The sequence below is a fragment of the Artemia franciscana genome, chromosome 3 (genome assembly GCF_032884065.1).
Source record: "Artemia franciscana chromosome 3, ASM3288406v1, whole genome shotgun sequence".
Lineage (NCBI taxonomy): Eukaryota > Metazoa > Arthropoda > Branchiopoda > Anostraca > Artemiidae > Artemia > Artemia franciscana.
Window position 1 is genome coordinate 51,306,202 of NC_088865.1, and position 20,860 is coordinate 51,327,061.

Below are 20,860 nucleotides of genomic sequence, written 5' to 3' on the forward strand. Positions count from 1 at the left end.
AATCAGCTCCATGAATTTGGTTATGATTTATTTTTTTAAATCAGAACAACGCATGCGATTTGTCGTATGAGTTGAAATTATTCAAAGCATCCGACATTGCAGAAAGACGGATGGTTTTGCGTCGTTTGTCGAACGATTTGTCGCATGTCGCAGGATTTTGCGCGAAATCGCAGCAGTGGGAACCAGGGGTTACAGATACGAAACTACATCTGTGATTATGGACGAATCTTCAGATCATTGTATAACTATAACCGATTATGAGATTCAAAAGAGTTTGATGAGAGAAATTACTGCAAAAAGGGGAAATTAAAACTGAAAAGTTGCTCTTGGAAAGCTAGATTGGAATGAAGCACCAGCAGTGAAAGATCTGAACAGATGGATACTTTGAACTTTTTTATGGCTCTTGGTATTTACCAAGTGGCATATAGCAATCGCAAATTCCATCGGTCCGTCTGTCGGTCCCGTATCAGGGACCTGACTAGATTAAATTAGAAATAGTCGTTTCTCCGATTCGATCATCTGAGGGGGGGGGGTAGTGTGGGACGGTTAATTCGGAAAACTAAAAAATGAGGTATTTTTAACTTACGAACGGCTGATCAGATCTCATTGAAATTTGATATTTAGAAGGATATCCTGTCTCAGAGCTCTTATTTCAAATCCCGACCGGATCCGGCGACATTGAGGGGAGTTGGAGGGGGAAACCTAAGATCTTGGAAAACACTTTAGGGGGATCGGGAGTAGGGGGATCGGGATGAAACTTGGTGGGAAAAATAATCCCAAGTCCTAGATACGTGATTGACATAATCGTAACGGATACGCTCTCTTTGAGGGAGTTGGGGGGGGGGGGGGTTAATTCTGAAAATAAGGAAAAATGAGGTATTTTTAGCTTAAGAAGGAGTGATCGGATCTTAATGAAATTTCGTATTTAGAAGGACCTCGTAACTCAGATCTCTTATTATAAGTTCCGATCGGATCAAGTGTCATTGGGGGGATTTGGGGGGGGGGCGGAAATCTTGGAAAACACCAAGAGTGGAGAGATCAGGATGAAACTTGGTGGGAAAAATAATCACTAGTCCTAGATATGTGATTGGCATAACTGGAACGGATCCGCTCTCTTTGGTAACCTACGAACGGGTGGTCAGATCTAAATGAAATTTGATATTTATAAGGGTCTTATACTTCAGAACTCTTGTTTTAAATTCCAACCAGATCCAGTGACATTGGGGGGAGTTGGAGGGGGAAACCGGAAATCTTGGAAAACCCTTAGAGTGGAAAGATCAGGATGAAACTTGGTGGGTAGGATAAGCAAATGTCGTAGATAATGTGATTGACGTAACCGGACTGGATCCGCTCTCTTTGAGGGAGTTAGGGGGGTCCAGTACTTTGGCGAGTGGGGCTTCTGGACGTGCTAGGACGATGAAAATTGGTAGGCGTTTCAGGGACCTGCACAAATTGAGTTGATAAAGGCGATTTTCCCGATTCGACCATCTGGAGGGATGAAGGGCGAGACAAAAATTAGAAAAAATGAGGTATTTTAAACTTACGAGTGGGTGATCGGATTTTAATGAATTTTGATATTTAGAAGGACCTCGTGTCTCAGAGCTCTTATTTTAAATCCTGACTGGCATTTAGCCCCTGATTTTCCTTTTAAATCAATCTATTAATTCTTAGAATTTCGCTAGAACTCACGCCATGTGAGCTCTTGGCTCATAGCTCTTCCGACCTCGTCAAAAGTGCCATATGAGCTATTAGCTCTTGTTTTTATTAAGTATCAAATGACCAATAAAATCATCATTGGCCTTACTAAAAATAGTATAGTAAGAAATCCTTAAAAAAAACAAAAAAACAATGGATTGCTGAATCACTCCTGAGATCAGTTAATGAAAAAAATCTTTAAAAAACACATAAAAAATTTGATTACACGTATATTTGATACGTTTTTACGAGTTATACACAAATTTCAGGGCGGGGGGGGGGGGGGTTCACACATGATAAACCCCTGGAATCGACCTTGTAGTAAAGATTATTTACCTCAATCAGAAGAGAACATTATGTTTTTGGCCCGGGTTAGTTTTAAAGAATTCCAAAGAAACTTCAATAGGCTTAAAGTAAGGTAATTCACTACAGTACCGGTAAAAGTACCGACTTTTAACCAGCCTGTTGAAACATCCTGCATATGTGATTTAAGTTTCGTTTATGCATATTTTCAATCTATTTTTATTATTAGAAGTTATCCGTAGTAAATACAAAAACTTCCGAAACAATTTCATTGTCAATCATGCATATTTTATGATATAAAAAAGCATTTGGCATCCTAAATCATTCTATTTTGTCTGACAAAATGAATAGCTCAGGAAGTCGTGGAAAAGTATTTGAATTAATAAAATAAATATTTACAAAATCGTGAAATCCAAGTAGAAATTCAAGACTATCTGTCTCAGCCTAGTTCTCTAGGTGATATGTGTGTCCCAAGAGGTCTATATAAGGACATTTACTATTTTAATTTACATAAATGATCTTCCTTATTGTTCATCCCATATGGATAGCCTAGCAGTTATGTTTGCAGATGATACGATGGTACCTTTTGAAGCTAAAAATTACAAATTTAGCAACTCAAGTGAATTCAGTTTTTTTTTTTTTTTTTTTTTACAAAATTTGTCTAAGACGGATTTTATAGTTTTTGGGAGATCTAAGAAAGGGATTGTTAAAATTGGAATTGATAAGCTAGAGGTAGAATAGGAAGGGTTAAGAAATATTATATACTTTAACTTCATATTAGTCATTAAACCCTATAATAGTCAACTTAAACACTTGCAGTTATAACTTTGGCATTATTCAGTTTCCAGTATTCACTTTCCAGATATTTAGTTTCCAGCAAATTATTGCTTGCTTCTGCTCCTTTTGGAATATATAAAGCCCCTCGGCAAATTGTAAAACAGCTCGAGTTTCAATAAGATATCAAACTAAGAAATTCGCTTAAATTACATAAAAATTTAAACATCTGAATCGCGAATTTTCTTTTAAAGAAAACGCTAAATGAATGTATATTTTACCCTTTAAAATAGGTACTTCTCATTCTATAGTTTTTGTTTTGAAGCATAATATTGTGAATTGGCTGTGCCAGGGCAGCCACTCTTGTCCATCTCCTGCTTTAAGCTGTTATGTTTTGCTTCGTCTTCTTTGTTTTATTTTATTTGTGTCGTCTGGGGGACCATAAATTTGTTTTCATAATATGTAGCCTTTTATTTGAGCTTCGCTCTCTGTTGGCTCTATTTTAATTTTTTTATGTTAATTTATTAATATAATAGAATTAGGCATAAATTAAAGCCAATTGTTTACTACACAGTTTTCCTTGGATTACGCTGTTTTACTACACAAGCTTTATGACGTATTTCACTTTTTAACTTTTCACCTTTGTAATTTTTACTTTTTAACTTTTAAAATGTTTTGCTATCATCCCATAGCTTAAATTCGACTTCATCCATATGTCATGTTATATTTTTACAATCTTTTGTTTAAATAGGTTGAAAATTTTCTAAAAGCATTGGAAAAAGTCTACTTTTCCTATTTTTAAGAAAGTTTGAGTGACATCAAAATTTTGGCTTGGTGAATGGATACATCTGGAAATAATAAATCAAACGGTATAAGTATCTTGTCCTTCCGTTGGAAGTTGAAGCAGTAGGCTTATCGCAAAAAAAACAGGCTTTACATGGAACATAAACCTTAGGATGAACTGTCTTAAGGTGTCTAAGTTGTCTTAAAGTGTCTTATCGAAAAAAAAGGTTTCCGAGGAAAGATAAACCTTAATTGCTACAACGAAATCCAGCAAGTCGAATCTAATAACTGATATTAAATCTATCTCACCTTTTTCATAACATAATGAGAAATAACAATATAATAAGTCGATAATTTAATAAATATAAAACTTTTAATAATTTACTAGAATTGGCCATAGAGTAGTGTAAAATACTACTACATGGCTTTCTTGCGCATAAAAGTATATACGTTTAAAGCAGTGTTGTGAAATAAGCTTTAATTTGTATATGGTGTATAAAGTGTCTAAGATGTCTAAAAGTGTCTTGTCAAAAAAAAAACAGGTTTCTGAGGGAACATAAACCTTACTGTAAAGCGTCTTTAGATGTCTAAATTTGTCTTTTAAAAAAAATGTTTCAGAGGAAACATAAACCTTAATTGCTGCAACGCCGTCCAGCGGGCCGAAGCCAATATCCGACATTAAACCAATTTCACCTTTTTCATTATATACATTTAATTCATCATATGAAATAAGAATATAATAAGTCGATAACTGGATAAATATAAAAGTTTTAATAACTCACTATGATTGACCATTCAGTAATGTAAAATACTGCTATATGAATTTCTTACGCACATACATATTTACTTTTAAAGCATTGTTGTGACATAAGCTTGAATTTGTATAAGGTGACTTCAACTGTCTAGGAAAAACATAGGTTTCTGACGCAACATAAACCTTATGGTAAAGTGTGTAAGGTATTTACACACTGCCTTTTTGAAAAAAAAATTTCAGAGGAAACACAAACCTTAATTACTGCAACGCCATCTAGAAAGACAAAGCTAACATCTGACATTAAATTCTCATCTTTTTCATTATATATATCTAATGCACAATAAGAAATAAGACTATAAAAAGTCGATAATGTAATAAATATAAAACTTTTAACAATTTACTAGAATTGGCCATATAGAGGCTAGTGCAAAATTCTGGTACAGGGTTTTCTCACACACAAAACTATATATGTCTAAAGCAGTCTTGTAACATAAACTTTAATGTATATAACGCCACGCTGTGAACTGAAGTTGAATCCCTGAAATTAAATCAGTCTCCTCTTTTACTGTCATTACTTATAACTATTGTGTAATAAGAATCAAGAATATATGCAGAACTCAACGTTTCTGAAGAAGAAAGCGTTTTTGCGCTGGTCAGTTTTCTGAAGTCGTTACTTGTATGCGAATTACTAGAAAAACTCCCAAGATTCAAGTAATCTCCTTCTTCTCGATAGGCACTTACTGATATAGACGGTATTGGTGTTAGGTCTTTGTTTAGTGCCTTAGCTTCTACAGTACTAACAAAAAGTTGATTGATAGTGCTTCCAAGTATTGGGAATGTTGCATTGTTGCCACTGCGAAGAAAAGAAAATTCAACTGGAAAGTCAAAACTATCCAAGTAGATACTAAGCTTCTGTGTTTCAATCAATTTCTTGTTGATCAGTTCTTGTAGTGTCAGCAAAGAACTGGAAAAGTTGGATGTACTTGACCAAGGAGTAAGATCTGCAAGTTTTTCCAATGCTCTGGAATCTGGAAAATAAGGTATCAACTGCAGTCCAATGCTTTGAATTTTCCGACGTAGTTCTTTTCCAATATCCGTAAGAGCAAAAATACATTTCTCAACAATAGTATCTAAGAATTCCACCACATCTGATTGATTCATTGCTGGATGCTGCTTAATTGACTTGAACACTTGGACTTTTTCACGGAGGGATTTCACAATTTCTTCGATGTAATTAGAATCCCTTATCACAAGTTCTACTTTATTTCTCACCTGTACATGGCTGCTCATGGAGTGAAGAATATGGGAAGAACGATTTGCCATTATTGTACCGAGTGTAGTGTGTAAGAAAGAACGTAGCTGGTAATATTCAGAATAAATTTTGATATTCTGTACCGAAGATCTAGGTCTCCTGTTTAGATCAGTTATTTTAAAATAGTTGATGTAATTTCTTAAGCGATAGCCATCTGAGAAAAAATCCTTTAACGTGCATTCTGGCACGTTTCCAGAAATGTTTTCAATTTTTTTATCGCCCTTCACTTTATTCTTAAAAAACATATTTAAAACTGATTTATTGTAAAATAGTGAACTGCAGTTTTTCAGCTCTGGGTACTCTATCCTTATATTTGAGGCTAATGTAAAAATTCCTGAATTATGTCCGGTTCTTTCAGTAAATTTCTTTGCTGCATGATAAATTTCACCCAGATCAACGTTTTTTTCGTTAAATGCTTCAGCTACAGTAACGATTGAAATAATGGTAGAAATGGCTTTGTCAAGGTTCTCTGTGACTGTTTTTGGATTATTCGCGATGTCTCTCTCCCTTACATAAAAATTGTTTGAAGTTTCTTCAATAGCAACGCGCGCCATTTCAACGTCTTTACTGGTTAACACCAAATCATTTTGTTGGTTTGCACTTAACTCCTTGAAATTGTTTTCTAGATTGAAGGTTTTTTTCTCTGTCTCGAAAAGGGTAATAATTTTTGTTAATAATTTACTTTCTTCTCGAATCAAGTTCATGACAATGGATGAGTGATTTTGCTGTTTGTAGAGTAAAGACACGTTGGATACAACTTCTTTTTGATTTTGAAAAAGGCCAAGTAAGTCCTGAGCAAATCCTATTGACTTCAAACCATTTCCATTTGACATGTATGTTGGCTCTATTTCGGTTTTAAGTTTGCTTAGCATTACAAACAAAGTTCTTTCTTCACTAATATTTCTGAATTCTATTGGTTTGCAAGATCCCCAAGTGGCCCTTGAGAACCATTAGGGCCGTTTTCGCCCTTTGGACCGTCGTTTTCTTTGCCGCTGATTCTTTCAGATGTACTGACTCCACTACTTGTCATTCTTTCACCGGAGTTTTCATGCCAATCCCAGACTCGAGTATATGTAACGGCTAAAGACTTTCGATTTCCCCCAGTGCCCCTTCTCCTCCACCTCCTCCAAGTCCCCCTGCACCACCAGCTCCACCTTTTCCTGAAAGCTTAAAATGGTTTCGATTAAGACCATTCATTTCTACAGTGAGACTGCCTGCTTTGCCACCAGCACCCCCTGGCGCACCGCTAGTTCCAGAAGCACCCTTCCCACCTGATGTCATTCCTACAGAAACATGATTATAGTGTTGAACATAGTTCACAGTACGACCACAGACATATGATTTCTTCCTCCTATACCACTTTTTTCGTTTTCGGCAGTGGTGCTCTACAACATTTTTTTGGATAAGACCACTATTCGGTATAGAATCATAATGTGCTTTATTATAAAAATGAGATTGTATGTTGCCATGGACTCCATTAGATCCTTTACCTCCTAAGACTCCATCACCTCCGGCGCCACCTGGTCCTCCATTAGCAACTACTTCCAGTACTCCTCCTGTAACAAATGAATGTATACGGATCTCTACAAAGCCCGCATCAACTCCTTTAGATCCAGGTACTTGTGGTGTAGCTTTGACAGGAGCTGAAGGTTCAACCAGCTTTAAACTTGCACCCTTTGAATTTACCTCCAAATTTACTGTATCTACCCTAAGGCGTCTCAAGTTTGTTGAAGAATGACCGTAAACCAGTGTATTCATACATAGAATATTCAGTTCCTCGACGTTTTCCGGAACTTTCGAAAGTATGCTAGGAAGGTCACAATCTTCGTCGATAACTCTCATTTGACGGTTGAAAAGTTCAATTTTACTGACAATGTTCATGAAATCAAATTTTGCGTACAGTTTACCGGAGTCTTTTTCAAATTTATTACGCTTTAGACTAATTTGCAAAAACCTCTTTGCAGAGAAAGCAGCAGCGAGCAGAAATTGATCATAAGCTAAATCTCTATCAACTTTGCAATTAATTATTCTATTAACTGAGGGAACGAAAGGTAGAAATAAATAATCTTTAACCAAGTTTATCAATTCTTCTGGATTCAGTTTTTGTGCATCTTCTCTTAATTCTGTTTCAATATCTGCAGCAATACTAATGAGTTTGTCTCTTTTCCCCATTGTGGTATAGCTGTAGCTACTTCTGGCACCCCGACAGTAATTAAGATTATTATTAATCCTTTTTAATGCAGCATCAATATAGATATTTGCATCGCTAGCAAGATCCGCGGGAAGAGATTTTAATTTTAGTTTGACCGTATTTTCAAAGCTGTTCACGTTATCTTTTATACATCTGTGGGTGCCTGATGGAATATTGGCACAAAAATTAGTGAATTTTTTGGAATCATCAAAAATGCTTTCAAGTGCCCTGCTCAGGGTAGAAAATAAAGACGTACGAATAGATTCCAACAGTCTTTGATTAAAAGCTTTCCATTCAACTTCTAGGTCTTCAGAAGCATAAGAACTGGTAAATATATGTTTTCTCATCAACTCAATTTCTTTAAATAGTACGGTTGTCCCTGCGAGATGATCTTCAATATCCCTTTTTCTTTCTATCACTGATAGCTTATTCGTAACATTTACTTCGAATTCGTATAAATTTTGTTTAAGTTCAGCAATCAGAAGCGCACTTTTGAAATCATTTCTAGTAAACTCAGATCCACTGTTTGATAAGTCTATAACTTTTTTAATAAGTTCTTCTATTGAATCCGGGCCTATAGGTATACCTGACACCGTACGTCTTACATTAGACGTATTTAGTATCAAATTTACGATTTTTAGCAAGCTCGTTATGAACTTCCCTCCATCAGGGCCTTTTAGATAATCATACTTTACGGACGTGGCGTTTGACGGAAGTTTAAGATATGGGAATCCTATTACTTGTAGAGACTGAAAACATTCTTTGAGGTTTTTTCTAATTAAATTTCTTGCAAGTGAAAAATTGTCTTCATTGTCTAATTCATCTTCAACAAGTTCGTCAGTCAATTCTTCATCTGACTCATCCCCTTGCATTTTGTTGATAACTACTATTAAATGAGCAGCTTTAAAATCTTCACACGTGGACTCATCCTGGATTTTATTAGCTAAATTCAAGTATTTATCCAATTTCTTCAGTTCTTCGTCAACCCTTAAAGAGTCAGTTGTTATCCAGATTATCACATTTGAAACAAGTAAGGGTGGTACCGACGCTACAAGGTCAATATCTTCACCTCGAACACCCATACCTTCACTGTCAGTTATTATCAAGGGTATATTTCTATGATTTGAAAAGTCGATTTCATCTTTGTATTGATCTTTTAAGGTAGGTAAATATTCTGAAAATGGAATAATAGGGGAAATATCAATACCTATGGTGGTAGTTCTTGTGCTTCTCCGTCCAGATTCGAACATCTCCTCTTTCCCAGAAAGTAAAGAAGCGATGGTCGATTTTCCCGACCCGCGCAATCCCAGGACAGATATGACCATGGGAGATTCTTCAAAGCTTCTTAACTGTCGTAAGCGTTTCTTTCCGTCTGGGTGAAGGATAGCAATAGTTTTCTCAACTGTACTTGACCCCGCTGCAAGTCTTTTGACAGTAAGAACAACGCTGTTTCTGTTTTCTATTTTGATGAGTTTCAATTCTTCGTCTGTGGCATTAAATAGCCAAGAATTAGATTCACAGGACACGTAATTGGACTCTTTCAAATTTGAGGGATTCAAAGCTTGAAATACGGAGACGTAGATTGAACGATCGCATTCCGATTTCAGAATGATGTGTTTTGGCGGGATATTTGTTTCATAAGTTGCAAATTGCCCCTTGGGGAGAACTAGTTCAGTCTTTCTTCGTCGAATATTCACCTGAAAAAGAATTAAACCTTAAAATATATTTTACTTTATTTCCCCTTCCAGCTATCTTGGTGGATATTACCCATATCCCGGGATAAACCCATATCCCGGGATATACCCGATATTACCCAGGATATACCCATATCCCGGTCTACGCAGTAGCATGGTTAGGCAGCTGGCATGCTAGGCAGTAGCATGGTAGCTGGCAGGTTATCTATTTTTGTTGGGTTATTTGCCAAGACTAATCACAAAGAGTAAATGAATCTGGCTACATGGGAAAGGGCTTACTCGGTTAAAAATTCTTAGATCTAGTGAATTTTAAAGTAACGAAGTGGACTGAAGTTACTAGACCACCCTCTCTTTTCCCCCTCAATGCGACTCCCTGGCTCCACTAGTGATATTCAATGTCTTTTATGATAGTCGTTTAAATTAGAATTGCTGAATACCCTTGAAAATATGTACCTAGGGCCAGCTTCGTGCGTGCACTACCAGAGGCAAATTAGTGACGGATATGGAGTGGAAACTTAAAAGCAGTTTAGGAGAGAGTGTGATACCGATAATGGCCGGAGGTTGATAACCCTTTTTTGTAGGGCTTGAGAAGGAATTCCATAGAAATAAAATGATAAATCAAAGCAATAGAACTGGTTGCAAAGATGAGAGAAATGGAGATAAAATTTGTGGAACTAAAGGAGATAATTTTGAGTATAGTGAAAGTGTTGGTGCCACGGTCACTGCTAATTTTCCATGGATTATTTAACAACCATTATTTCTGTAGATATGCTGGGTTCCCCATGGCCCAAAATTTCTAATCAGGTGTTGAAAATAAGGAAAGGGAACAAATATTTGGGACTTTGACAATATGACTGCAGGGCTTTGACAGGCGGTTTGTGCCGCCTGTAATTCAGTAAAATTGAGCCTTACCCTCCACTGTCTTAAAAAAAATCTAAATCTAACCAATTGAAAATTCGAGGGAGTATCGGGTGAAGGGGAGGAAAGTAGACTTTAAATTTTCGCTTCGGAGAGGGAGGCGCTTTGTGATACTTCAGTAAAATTGAGACTTACCCTCCACCCTCTTAAAAAAAATCACACACGATTGGTTGCTGTACTCTAGATTTTCTAGATATTTATGGTTTTAATTTTCCCAAAATGTTTTTTGAACCCTTACTCGCTTGAAGAGTTAGTTACACATTTTAAATCTTGATATAGAATTATTTGGATATTCCTTATAATGAATTGTGTTTATTCGTGTATCAATAATCTTTGGAAGGAAGCATAGAGTGAAGAGCTATGTTGCTTTAAAAATTTTAAAGTTCTTTTGAAGGGTTTATCAGTAAAAAAAAAAAAAAATAGGGAACGGGAGTTCACGAAAATAGCAATTTGAAAAATTTTCCTTGAACATAAAATCACGCACGATTGGTTGATGTACTCTAGATTCTCTAGAGATTTATTGGTTTTAAATTTCCCGAAATGTTATTTTGAACCCTTACTCGCTTGAAGAGTTGCAACTTTTAAATCTTGATATAGAATTATTTGGATGTTCCTTGAAGCTCAATAGATTAGTTTACTTTTACAGAAAACTAGTTACTAACTGACGTCATAAAAAAACAAAATCGCTTTCTAGCTTTTTCTATTCCATATATATTGTAACCTATGAATTTTAAAAATACAAGAGCTGAATACCGGTAGCCAGAATTAGCCCACTAGTCCCACGACTGTCTCTGATATCCAAAATTCAACAAAAAGGGGAGGGGGATTTGCTTGCTGTTTTGATTCTTTTGCCTTACTTTTTTCTCTCTTTTATCATCTTTCTTTTTTTCTCTTTTATCAGATAATTTACATTACCGGTGGATAATACCATCCTTTGCGACATCAGTAATCTTGAATTATCGAAACTACTTAGTTCTAAAAATTGTGAAGGACGTGAGCCCTCTCACAACTGTCAGTTGTATTTTATATCAGTTGTATTTTAAAGCTCCTAAGCTATGCGGTCATGTCCTAGACGAAGAGGTCTATCGAAATAATTAGGTTTACAGGTTTTACAGGAAAATATAAAAAAAATCTAAAAAATTCGGCCTGAACAATTTTGTTCAACAATATTCGAGCATAAAGTAGTGGTTTCTGAACAAGAGAAACTGATAATGGATAGTCTCGCTTAATTCATCTACATATCTAACCAATGTACTTTTAGAAAGGTGTTCTTACTTTTCAATCACTTTTGAGAGAACTGCGAGGCATACCTTTTGGGTTAGCTCGGTGATATATCGGACAATTAGGAGCCATGTTAGAATCGGAAAAAAAGAAAATAGGCGTTGAAGTACTAGCGAATATTAAAAAGAAACCTGATTATTTGAATGCAGGTAGAAACTTATACAATCAGGTATATTTCAAGAAATTAGATAAAGTTGGAAATTCAATTTTAAATGGTTAAGAGCCCCATATGCAGTTCCACAGTTTTTGATGTTAGTGAGCGCAAAATTAAACATAAACGAAACAAGGGTGAAAAATAAAAAAAAACTAAAAGCGTGGTACAAAACAGCTTAAGAAAATATAGTAAACTTATGGATGCATTTTTTTTTTACAGGCTTCACGGCTCCATCACAGATGATGATTTGCCACTAGTCCTGGTAATTACCTCACACTGAGGTTAGGGTGTTTGTTATGCCTTCTCTTGAACGCGTCAAGGGAAAGATTTACCGATATTACCTCTGCCGGCAATCTATTCCATGGGGCAATCGACCGCCGGGTGAAACTCGTTTTCAGATATTTTTAGCGGGGACTACCCTGCTCAAGGTAGACCTGACGAGCTGCACTTCGACGAGTTTATCGCAAGGGCTTTGGTCAATCAGGAACCATGTATGCTGTTGATTCCTGGATCAACTGTGGGGCTTTTCGTGTTTCCAGAGCCTACTGCACGAACTGCTTGATTTTAAATTTGTTGGAGTGGAGCGATGTGACTTTTTGGTGCACCAGTTAAGAGGGGCCATGCATATTCCATGACAGGCCTGATGCGCGAAGTGAAAAATGTCAGAATAGACTCATCAGGGAGAATATTTTTGCATCTTAGGATAACTCCTAACTTCTTGGAGCAAGAATATCAAATTTTAGATGCTCACCGAGATGCTCAGTCCATGAGAGATCCAAAGAGAAATTAACTCCAAGTAGGAGCAGTATATAAACTCGCGTTATTGCCTCTCCTTTGAACACAAAAATCAGGATGAGCCCTCATATTACGTACCTTAGAAATTAGGAGCTCTTTCGTTTTCGATGCGTTAAAACTGACAAACAATGCATCTGCCCTCGCCTCAATTTTCTCCAGGTCAGTATGAAGCTCCTTGTGGGGTTCGCTGGGATCTTGGTCTTTTGCAATTGATATTTTTGTTGTCGTGTCATCAGCAAAGCGGTGAGGTTTCTTCACAAGGTTGTCCCCTAGGCTGATTAGAAACACCAAGAAAAGATTTGGGCCAAGAATACTTCCTTGGGATACTCCTGATAAGACTGAGTGTTCTTTTGATATGAAGCCATCGAGGACAACTTGCAAAGATCGTTGACGAAGAAAGTCTGCAAGCACCTCAAATAGTCGACCATCATTTCCATAAGCTTTCAATCTAAAAAGGAGTCCCTTGTGCCATACACGATCAAAGGCTTTTGCGATGTCAGAGGAGAGAAGGCGAATATCGTGCCCCTGAGAAAGGAACTCAACTCACTCTTGATACTGTGCAATCAGACAGCCTAAAGTAGACCGTTTTCTGCGAAAACCATATTGCATGTCTTCCAACCACAGATGCGACTCAAGGTAATGGTAAAGGGTCTTATTAATGACGCTTTCATAAAATTTATCTACACAGCAAGGCAGAATTATTGGACGATACTATCATAAATTAGTAGGGTCGGACTCTGCCTTTAGAATAGGGACCACATGAGCAGTTTTCCAGGCTTTCGGGAATGATTCCGCTGCAAACTCTTGACGTTTTCGTTTGCTTGGTCATATATTAATCATCGAATATAATTTTAAAGCAAGTTCTTGGGATGTTATTCAGCAACTTGGTTCAACTGGTTCAACTTGGTTCACCAGGCTATGTATTGTGAACAGATGAACTGTTCACGATCTAATTAATCAGGTCTAAAAAATCCTTTAATCAGGTCCAGAATTAGTTGGTGTTTACTTAAGATTCTTAAGATTACTTAAGATTCTTCTTAAGTAAATTAGAAGGAACTGAGTCGAATTGACTTGCATCGACTTTGTTAAGTATTCGATGAAAAATTATAACTGTTCCTAATATTAGGCCTTATCGTAAAAGGAAATATCTTATACTGAATAAAGCGCATAGTCAATCTTTTGTTTTTATTATAAAGTCTGGCAAAACAAGAAAGTGGACGAAAAATAAAAGCTCAAATAGTGGTCAATCCTTTGAATGGACATTGATAATTCACAAACAAATATGGATATTTCGTACATGTGACCAAAATATCCAGTTTTTTTTTGTGAATTATCACTGTCTATTATAAGGATTTATCCCTATTTGAACAGTTATTTATCGTCATGGAAAGGCAGTGTTGTCTTCAAAATTATCTACAAGAAAGTGGCCTTGGTTGGATTGGCATCTGAAAGGTTAAAAGTCAAGCTATTGAAACAAAAAGACATGAGTTCCATACTCATTTTTGCTGTTATCTCAGTGGAACATAGTTAATATTGCTTAACAAGTTCATATTATTGTACAGTAATGACATGTTAATCAATGCATTATCTTTAAATTTTTTGTCTTTTTGTTCCATTTTACTTCAATTATTCCATTTGTAGCAATTGTTCATAAATGTTAAAACCATAAAGTTGTCGAAACAACTTTGTTCTTTGGCGCTGCACCGCAAAAACTTATACATTAGCATAACTTAAGAATTCATGTTGCGTTATTTAGTGTTACGTAGCAAATACGGATAGATCTAAGACCAATGAATCGAATGTTATAAGCATCTTGTCATTTTGGAGCAATTTACAGTTACCACCTTGTCGCAAAATCGCTTATTTCAGAGGAACATTAGCCTTAAGGATTGATCTGTACATCCATCGCATTTGTTTTTGTTTTATTTATAATTTGTATTTGTTTTATTAGGAAAACAAATCAAAGATAAAAATTTTTATCATATCACCTTTGCACCTTCTGATAAGTGGAGTGGAGATCCCAGATCAATCCAATGAAGTCGATTCACATAATCAACAAGTTTTACAACATCTTGGGATTTGTATGAAGCATCATTGGAGAATACAAATTGTAGAAAACAAAAGACAATGAATACAAATAAAACGTTTAAAGTCATATTATCATTTGAATATAGAATATCACGCTAGAGGACCAAGTTTATGACTGCATGATTTACTCCGTATTTAAAATGAAGTCCTGTGTTTTCCGACCAGTCGTTAAATCTGCAATGTCAAAACGTTGCCAAAAAATTAAACATGGGAAAAACCGTTGTTCGTCAAGTAGCACTAATGAAATTACATCCCAAAATATTGCAGTGAGATTTTTAGTTAAAAAAAATTTTTTATGGCGGGCTAGAACCTGTAAAATTCATGTTAATAAAGTTGTCGAATTAACCTTGATTAAATTAACCTTGACTGGGCTGTCCACTTAATTGAACAATCTGTCTTGGCTTTTTTCTACAATTGGCCATGACTTTGACTTTTCCCACAACTATTCCCTTTTTTTTAAATTCAAAAATCAAAAATCAAATTAAATTCAAAAATCTATAATGTACTATTATAGAAAAAGTAGCTTCAAAGTTCTCTGGAAGGGGGGGGGGTTGGCTGGTGGCCTGATCAATACCTAATATATTCCAAATATTATTTCTGAGACTGCAATAGTTAAGGATGAAAGAGTTTTAAAAGAGGTTTGCTCATTCAATTGACCAAAAGGCAATATTTGCACGCTACTACTACTGCTACTACTACTACTACAACTAAAGTTTCTGTATCAACTACTACCATGGGTAAGGATATTAAACTAAAAATTTTACGAAATGTTGAGTGAAAAGTTGAACTAAATCAAGACCTACTATGCTCATAATGCTCATACAAATTGTCAATAGGGGATATCAACAATATCTTTGGAACGGCTTATCGTATCAAAATGAAACTTCCAGGACATCCCGGGGGGGGGGATGTTCAACTGAGGAAAAGGCAACATGCGCGTACTAATACTGCTACAAAATCGGTTATTACTCATGATGAATAAGAAGCTGCTAAGTCTTGTTTAGGTTGGGAAGGTATTAATAATAGAATGCTAATCGCTTATTTTATCAAACAGTTCGTGGTAACGAACTGTAGTAAGGAGCGACCCGGCTCAATAGTAAACGAAACTCTAAAAAACGGAATTTTGATGCTAAAAGATGCATGAAAAGAATCGGATTTTCATGCTGATTTTAAATATATAAGTTTTATCAAATTTAGTCTTTGTCATCAAAAGTTACGAGCCTGAGAAAATTTGCCTTATTTTGGAAAATAGGGGGAAACACCCCCTAAAAGTCATAGAATCTTAACGAAAATCACACCATCGCATTCAGCGTATCAGAGAACCCTATAGCAAAAATTTCAAGCTCCTATCTACAAAAATTTGGAATTTCGTATTTTTTGCCAGAAGACAGATCACGGGTGCGTGTTTATTTGTTTGTTTGTTTTTTTGTTTTTTTTCAGGGGTCATCGTATTGACCAAGTGGTCCTAGAATGTTGCAAGAGGGCTCATTCTGACGGGAATGAAAAGTTCTAGTGCTCTTTTTAAGTGACCAAAAAAATTGGAGTGCACCTAGCCCCTCCCACGCGCATTGTTTTCCCAAAGTCAACGGATCAAAATTTTGAGATAGTCATTTTGTTCCGCATAGTCGAAGACCATAATAACTATGTCTTTGGGGATGACTTACTCCCCCACAGTTACTGGGGGAGGGGCTGCAAGTTGCAAACTTTGACCAGTGTTTACATACAGTAATGGTTATTGGGAAGTGCACAGACGTTTTCAGCGGGATTTTTTTGGTTTGGGGGTGGGGTTGAGGGGAGGGGGCTAAGGGGGAGGATCTTTTCTTGGAGGAATATATCATGGGAGAAGAGAGATTCAATGAAAAGGGCACGGTATTTTCTAGCATTACTATGAAAAAAAAACAATGAAAAAATAAACATGAAAAAGTTTTTTCCAATTGAAAGTAAGGAGTAACATTAAAACTTAATACGAGCAGAGATTATTACGCATATGAGGGGTTCTTAAAATACTTTAGCATAAAGACCGTGGTATTTAGGAGGAGATAAATACTTCGCTCTTTATGCTAAAGTATTTTTAGTAATTTCAACTATTTATTCTACGGCCTTTCTGATTCAGGGGTCATTCTTAAAGAATTGGGACAAAACTTAACATTTAGCGTAAAGAGCGAGGTATTAAGGAGGGGACAAACCCCTCATATACATAATAAAAATATAAGAATATAAAAGTTTGTTACGTAAATTAATTCTTAAGTTACGTATATTTTTTACTAATAAAAACGTTCGTTAAAAATTATAAGGTTTTAGTTGCCTTTTTAAGTAACCAAAAAATTGGAGGGCAACTAGGCCTCCTTCCCCACCCCTTACTTCTCAAAATCGTCTGATGAAAACTATGAGAAAGCCATTTAGCCAAAAAAAGAATTAATATACAAATTTCATGTTAATAATTTATGTGCGGAGAGCCAAAACCGAACATGCATTAATTCAAAAACGTCCAGAAATTAAATAAAAAAAAATTAGTTTTTTTAACTGAAAGTAAGGAGCAACATTAAAACTTAAAACGAACAGAAATTATTCCCTATATGAAATGGGTTGTCCCCTCCATAATCCCTCGCTCTTTACGCTAAAGTTTGACTCTTTGCCACAGTTCTACTTTAAAAAAAAAAAAAAAACTTTAGCGTAAAGAGCGAGGGATTGCGGAGGGGACAACCAATTTCATATAGGGAGTAATTTCTGTTCGTTTTAAGTCTTTTTTTTATTTAATGACTAAAAAGTGCAGGGTATTATTCATAGTAGTATATGCCTCTGTAGAAGCGACTGAAGGAGATAGTAGTGACTCAGATGAGATTTACTTTACTAATTTACAGGGTCAGATAAACGGGATTCCAGGTAGGAATATGGTGTTTTTACTAGGAGACTTTAACACCCAGGTCAGTAGAAATAGGATATATGGTATCCTAGCCTAGGTAAATTTGGTGTAGGAATAAAAACAGTAATGGCTACAGATTACTGTAATTTTGTAGGTATAACAATCTAGTCATGACTATTTTAGTATTTGGTCATAAAATCATAATTTAAAATAACATTCACATGATGTTAAGACAGCTAACCATATTGATTATAAAATTGTAAGCCTAAAGACTGGCAGCATCAATACATGATACTAGGGTATTCTATTTTTGGAGTGCTATTATTGATTTTAAAGGTAACGAGCACGATCTAGTAGTGCCTAGGGTTAATTTAAAGCTGAAATTTTGGAAGGGTAACTGTATTCCGGGAAGCTATGACGTTGGTAGACTCCAGGATAAGAGTTTGAGAGAAACTCTCCAGGAACAGTCGAATACGAAACTGGAGAATTAAAAACTTGATAATGTAGAAGATGGATGGAGTAACCTCAGGAAAATAGCTTGTGAAGTTGCTGGTGGTGTCTTATGAATGAAAGTTAGAAACACAGGTAGAAATAGTAGCGAATAGGTTTTATAATTAATAGAAAGGAGAAGGGACTTGTAAGAGAATAATCTGAGCAATAGATCATGTGAGGATAAGAGGGATGTGAAGAAAGCGGAGAAAAAAAAAAATATTAAAATAAAAACTAAAAAATATGCAGCACAACAGTTAAATATTGTACTAATAAGTTAATAAATTCAGAAGAAGTAATCAATCTGATTTGTCCCAGTTAATGATAGGAATGGGGCCACAATTAGTGGTAAGGAAAGAGTTAAAGAGAGATGGACAGAACATTTTGAGAATGCACTAAACCGTGATAGAGTTACAGGAAAATATATAGAGGAGAATGAAAAAATTTTGTGCAACTTGAATGTGAAGGAAGATTCATTGGCAGTACTAAAAGAACATAAAATAATAAAGGCTCCAGGCACTGATTGTATGGTAAGTGAATTTTTTAAATATGGTGGCTATGGCGTTAGAAATAAGTTACTGAAGATTATGAAAATGTTTTAAAAAAGGGGAAGTACATAAAGATTTTAGGAAAACCCTAATTAAGCCCCCAATGGCGTTGCTTGGGGGGGGGGCAATTGCCCCCTCCTAATAATGTGGAGAAAAAATTATTATATATCCCATGCCCCTTGACTATCTGGATATGGGCCCCTCTTAACCCCCTCCCCCCAATAACGTGGAGAAAAAATTATTATATATCCCATGCCCCTTGACTCTCCGGACATGGACTCTCCGGTAATGTTCTGGCCTTGCGAAGACATAGGGGTTGTGAGCCCTGCTCATGTAAATTTCTGCTCGTTTTTGGTGTGACTCGGTTAATTATTGTAATTTTTGTTCGTTTTGGGTTTAATAAATCTATTGATTCTGAACTGTGATAGTCTTATGGAATTTTTTTAACTAATCTTTGAGATAGAGGTATTTATTTGATCCTGAGTACGTCAAAAGGCTAATGTCATTAAGTTCGTTTTATATTGACATAGTCTTACCTAACAATAAAGTAGCTAGTGCAAGATGAGCATATTGACAACCAACACGTTGTCTGCATCCGAACTGATTCACATCAACTTCACAATTTGTCTTGATCGGTGACAGAAGAATGTATTCAAATACCTTACTTTATTGCACACAACTGTGATTTTGTCAATAAGAATTGCAATTCAACGTTATAAAATAGTAGTGACAGTTCCGCACATAAATGAATCTGGAAAAAGCGAAGACGTCGGGCACATCTGGAATGATAATTGTAAGTGTTCAATCAAAGCAACAGCCTCTAAATTCTAGTGGTTCATACAAATACCATCAGAGTCCACTCCTTTTTATTTAAGTTGGTTTACACCATTTAAAGCAATGGCAAGGGAAACAGGAAAAAAACATGTTTTGTTGGACTTTTACGGGCAACAGTTTAGAGCAAAGATCTATGAAAAAAACAATGCACATTATAATTTATTACATCAAAAACCCTCTGTAATTATTCAGCCGTTTTTCACTAGAAATACAAAAACCACTTTCAGCAGACATTTTAACCTTGGTTTAATTGATAACACGTCTCAATATAGCGAACACGTCGTAGATAACGTTTAAAAAGCAATTTTGGAAACTCAGAGCCATTAAAAACGTGGAGGGGGGAATAACGCGAGGAAAATGGGTTTTAATTCAAAAAATTGTCCTCTCATTGGTCGGCTCCAAGCTATCCAGACCTTCGACCACAATTTAACACGGTTTTTCACGAATTTTAATTCAGGACCTTCCTTCCAGATCAAAGTACGGGTATTCAAACACACTCGGTATAGAGGGACAGCAACTTCTTCAGCACTTTTTAAGCATTCAACAATAGGTTTATAATAAACATTCAAATCCAAACAAGCTAGAGATGAAGCAGCATCAGTACAAAACAGGTAGAATGGAACTTGGACATTAGCCAGGAAGTCAACTAGAGTAGCTATATATGAACCGTTATTAGATTTCGACCAATCCCTTTTATAATACCAGTTCTTTCAACTGGCACTTACCAAATTTCCGCTAGTCTGATTCACTGAGATGTTAAATGATCATAATTGCGCTCATCTTCATCTACACGCACTGGCGAAAAATTTATGGCAGTAGAGCAAATGCAATGATCTATTATTGGCAAAACTCCACTATTGTGATTGTAACTGTATTTAATGTCCTTTTCCACGTTTCGATAATTACTTAGCAGGAAATCTGACATTAGCTCAGTACCTGTAGACTGATTGAGCACATTACAGTTGACACCACCGATAAATAGCCATTTGTTACCACGCTTTTCAATGTCTGTGCCGAGATTCTTCACAGAGGAGCATGCGTTGGAAAATCGAGTGAGGGATGCAACGCGTTTAAGGTCATTACAACACACTGAATGCGATTTCTATTGCAATGTAATTGTCGCTAGATTTATTGAAGGAAGGCGAGATATCCGACAAACTTCACTAAACAAAGCAAGCTAGACCGCCAGAGGGCCTCCTTCTGGTGCCTCAGGCGTTGGTAGTGAACACGTAATGTGCAATGAGTCTCAGTGAATTGAAAGTGACAGCAGAGAGAAGTTGCTCTTGAAGAAATAATAAGTCAAAGTCTAACGAGGCGTTTTGGGTGTGATACTAAAAGCCTTCTCCATGCCTACACGTGTTATGTTCGCCCGTTACTCGAGTAC

The 20,860-nt window shown here is 36.1% G+C and overlaps 2 protein-coding genes across 2 annotated transcripts in view; both read right to left on the reverse strand.

The window, feature by feature from the left end:
* LOC136025387 (lysine-specific demethylase 3A-like) overlaps positions 1-20,860 on the reverse strand; it is a 266,827-nt gene that overhangs the window by 153,393 nt on the left and 92,574 nt on the right. The gene's annotated exons all lie outside the window — the stretch shown is intronic.
* LOC136025383 (uncharacterized) lies at positions 4,623-14,865 on the reverse strand. Its single transcript, XM_065701369.1, has 2 exons — positions 14,643-14,865; positions 4,623-9,509 (listed from the first exon to the last, which is right to left on the reverse strand). The coding sequence occupies exons 1-2, from the start codon at positions 14,808-14,810 to the stop codon at positions 6,702-6,704; spliced, it is 2,976 nt and encodes a 991-aa protein (XP_065557441.1). The 5' UTR covers positions 14,811-14,865; the 3' UTR covers positions 4,623-6,701.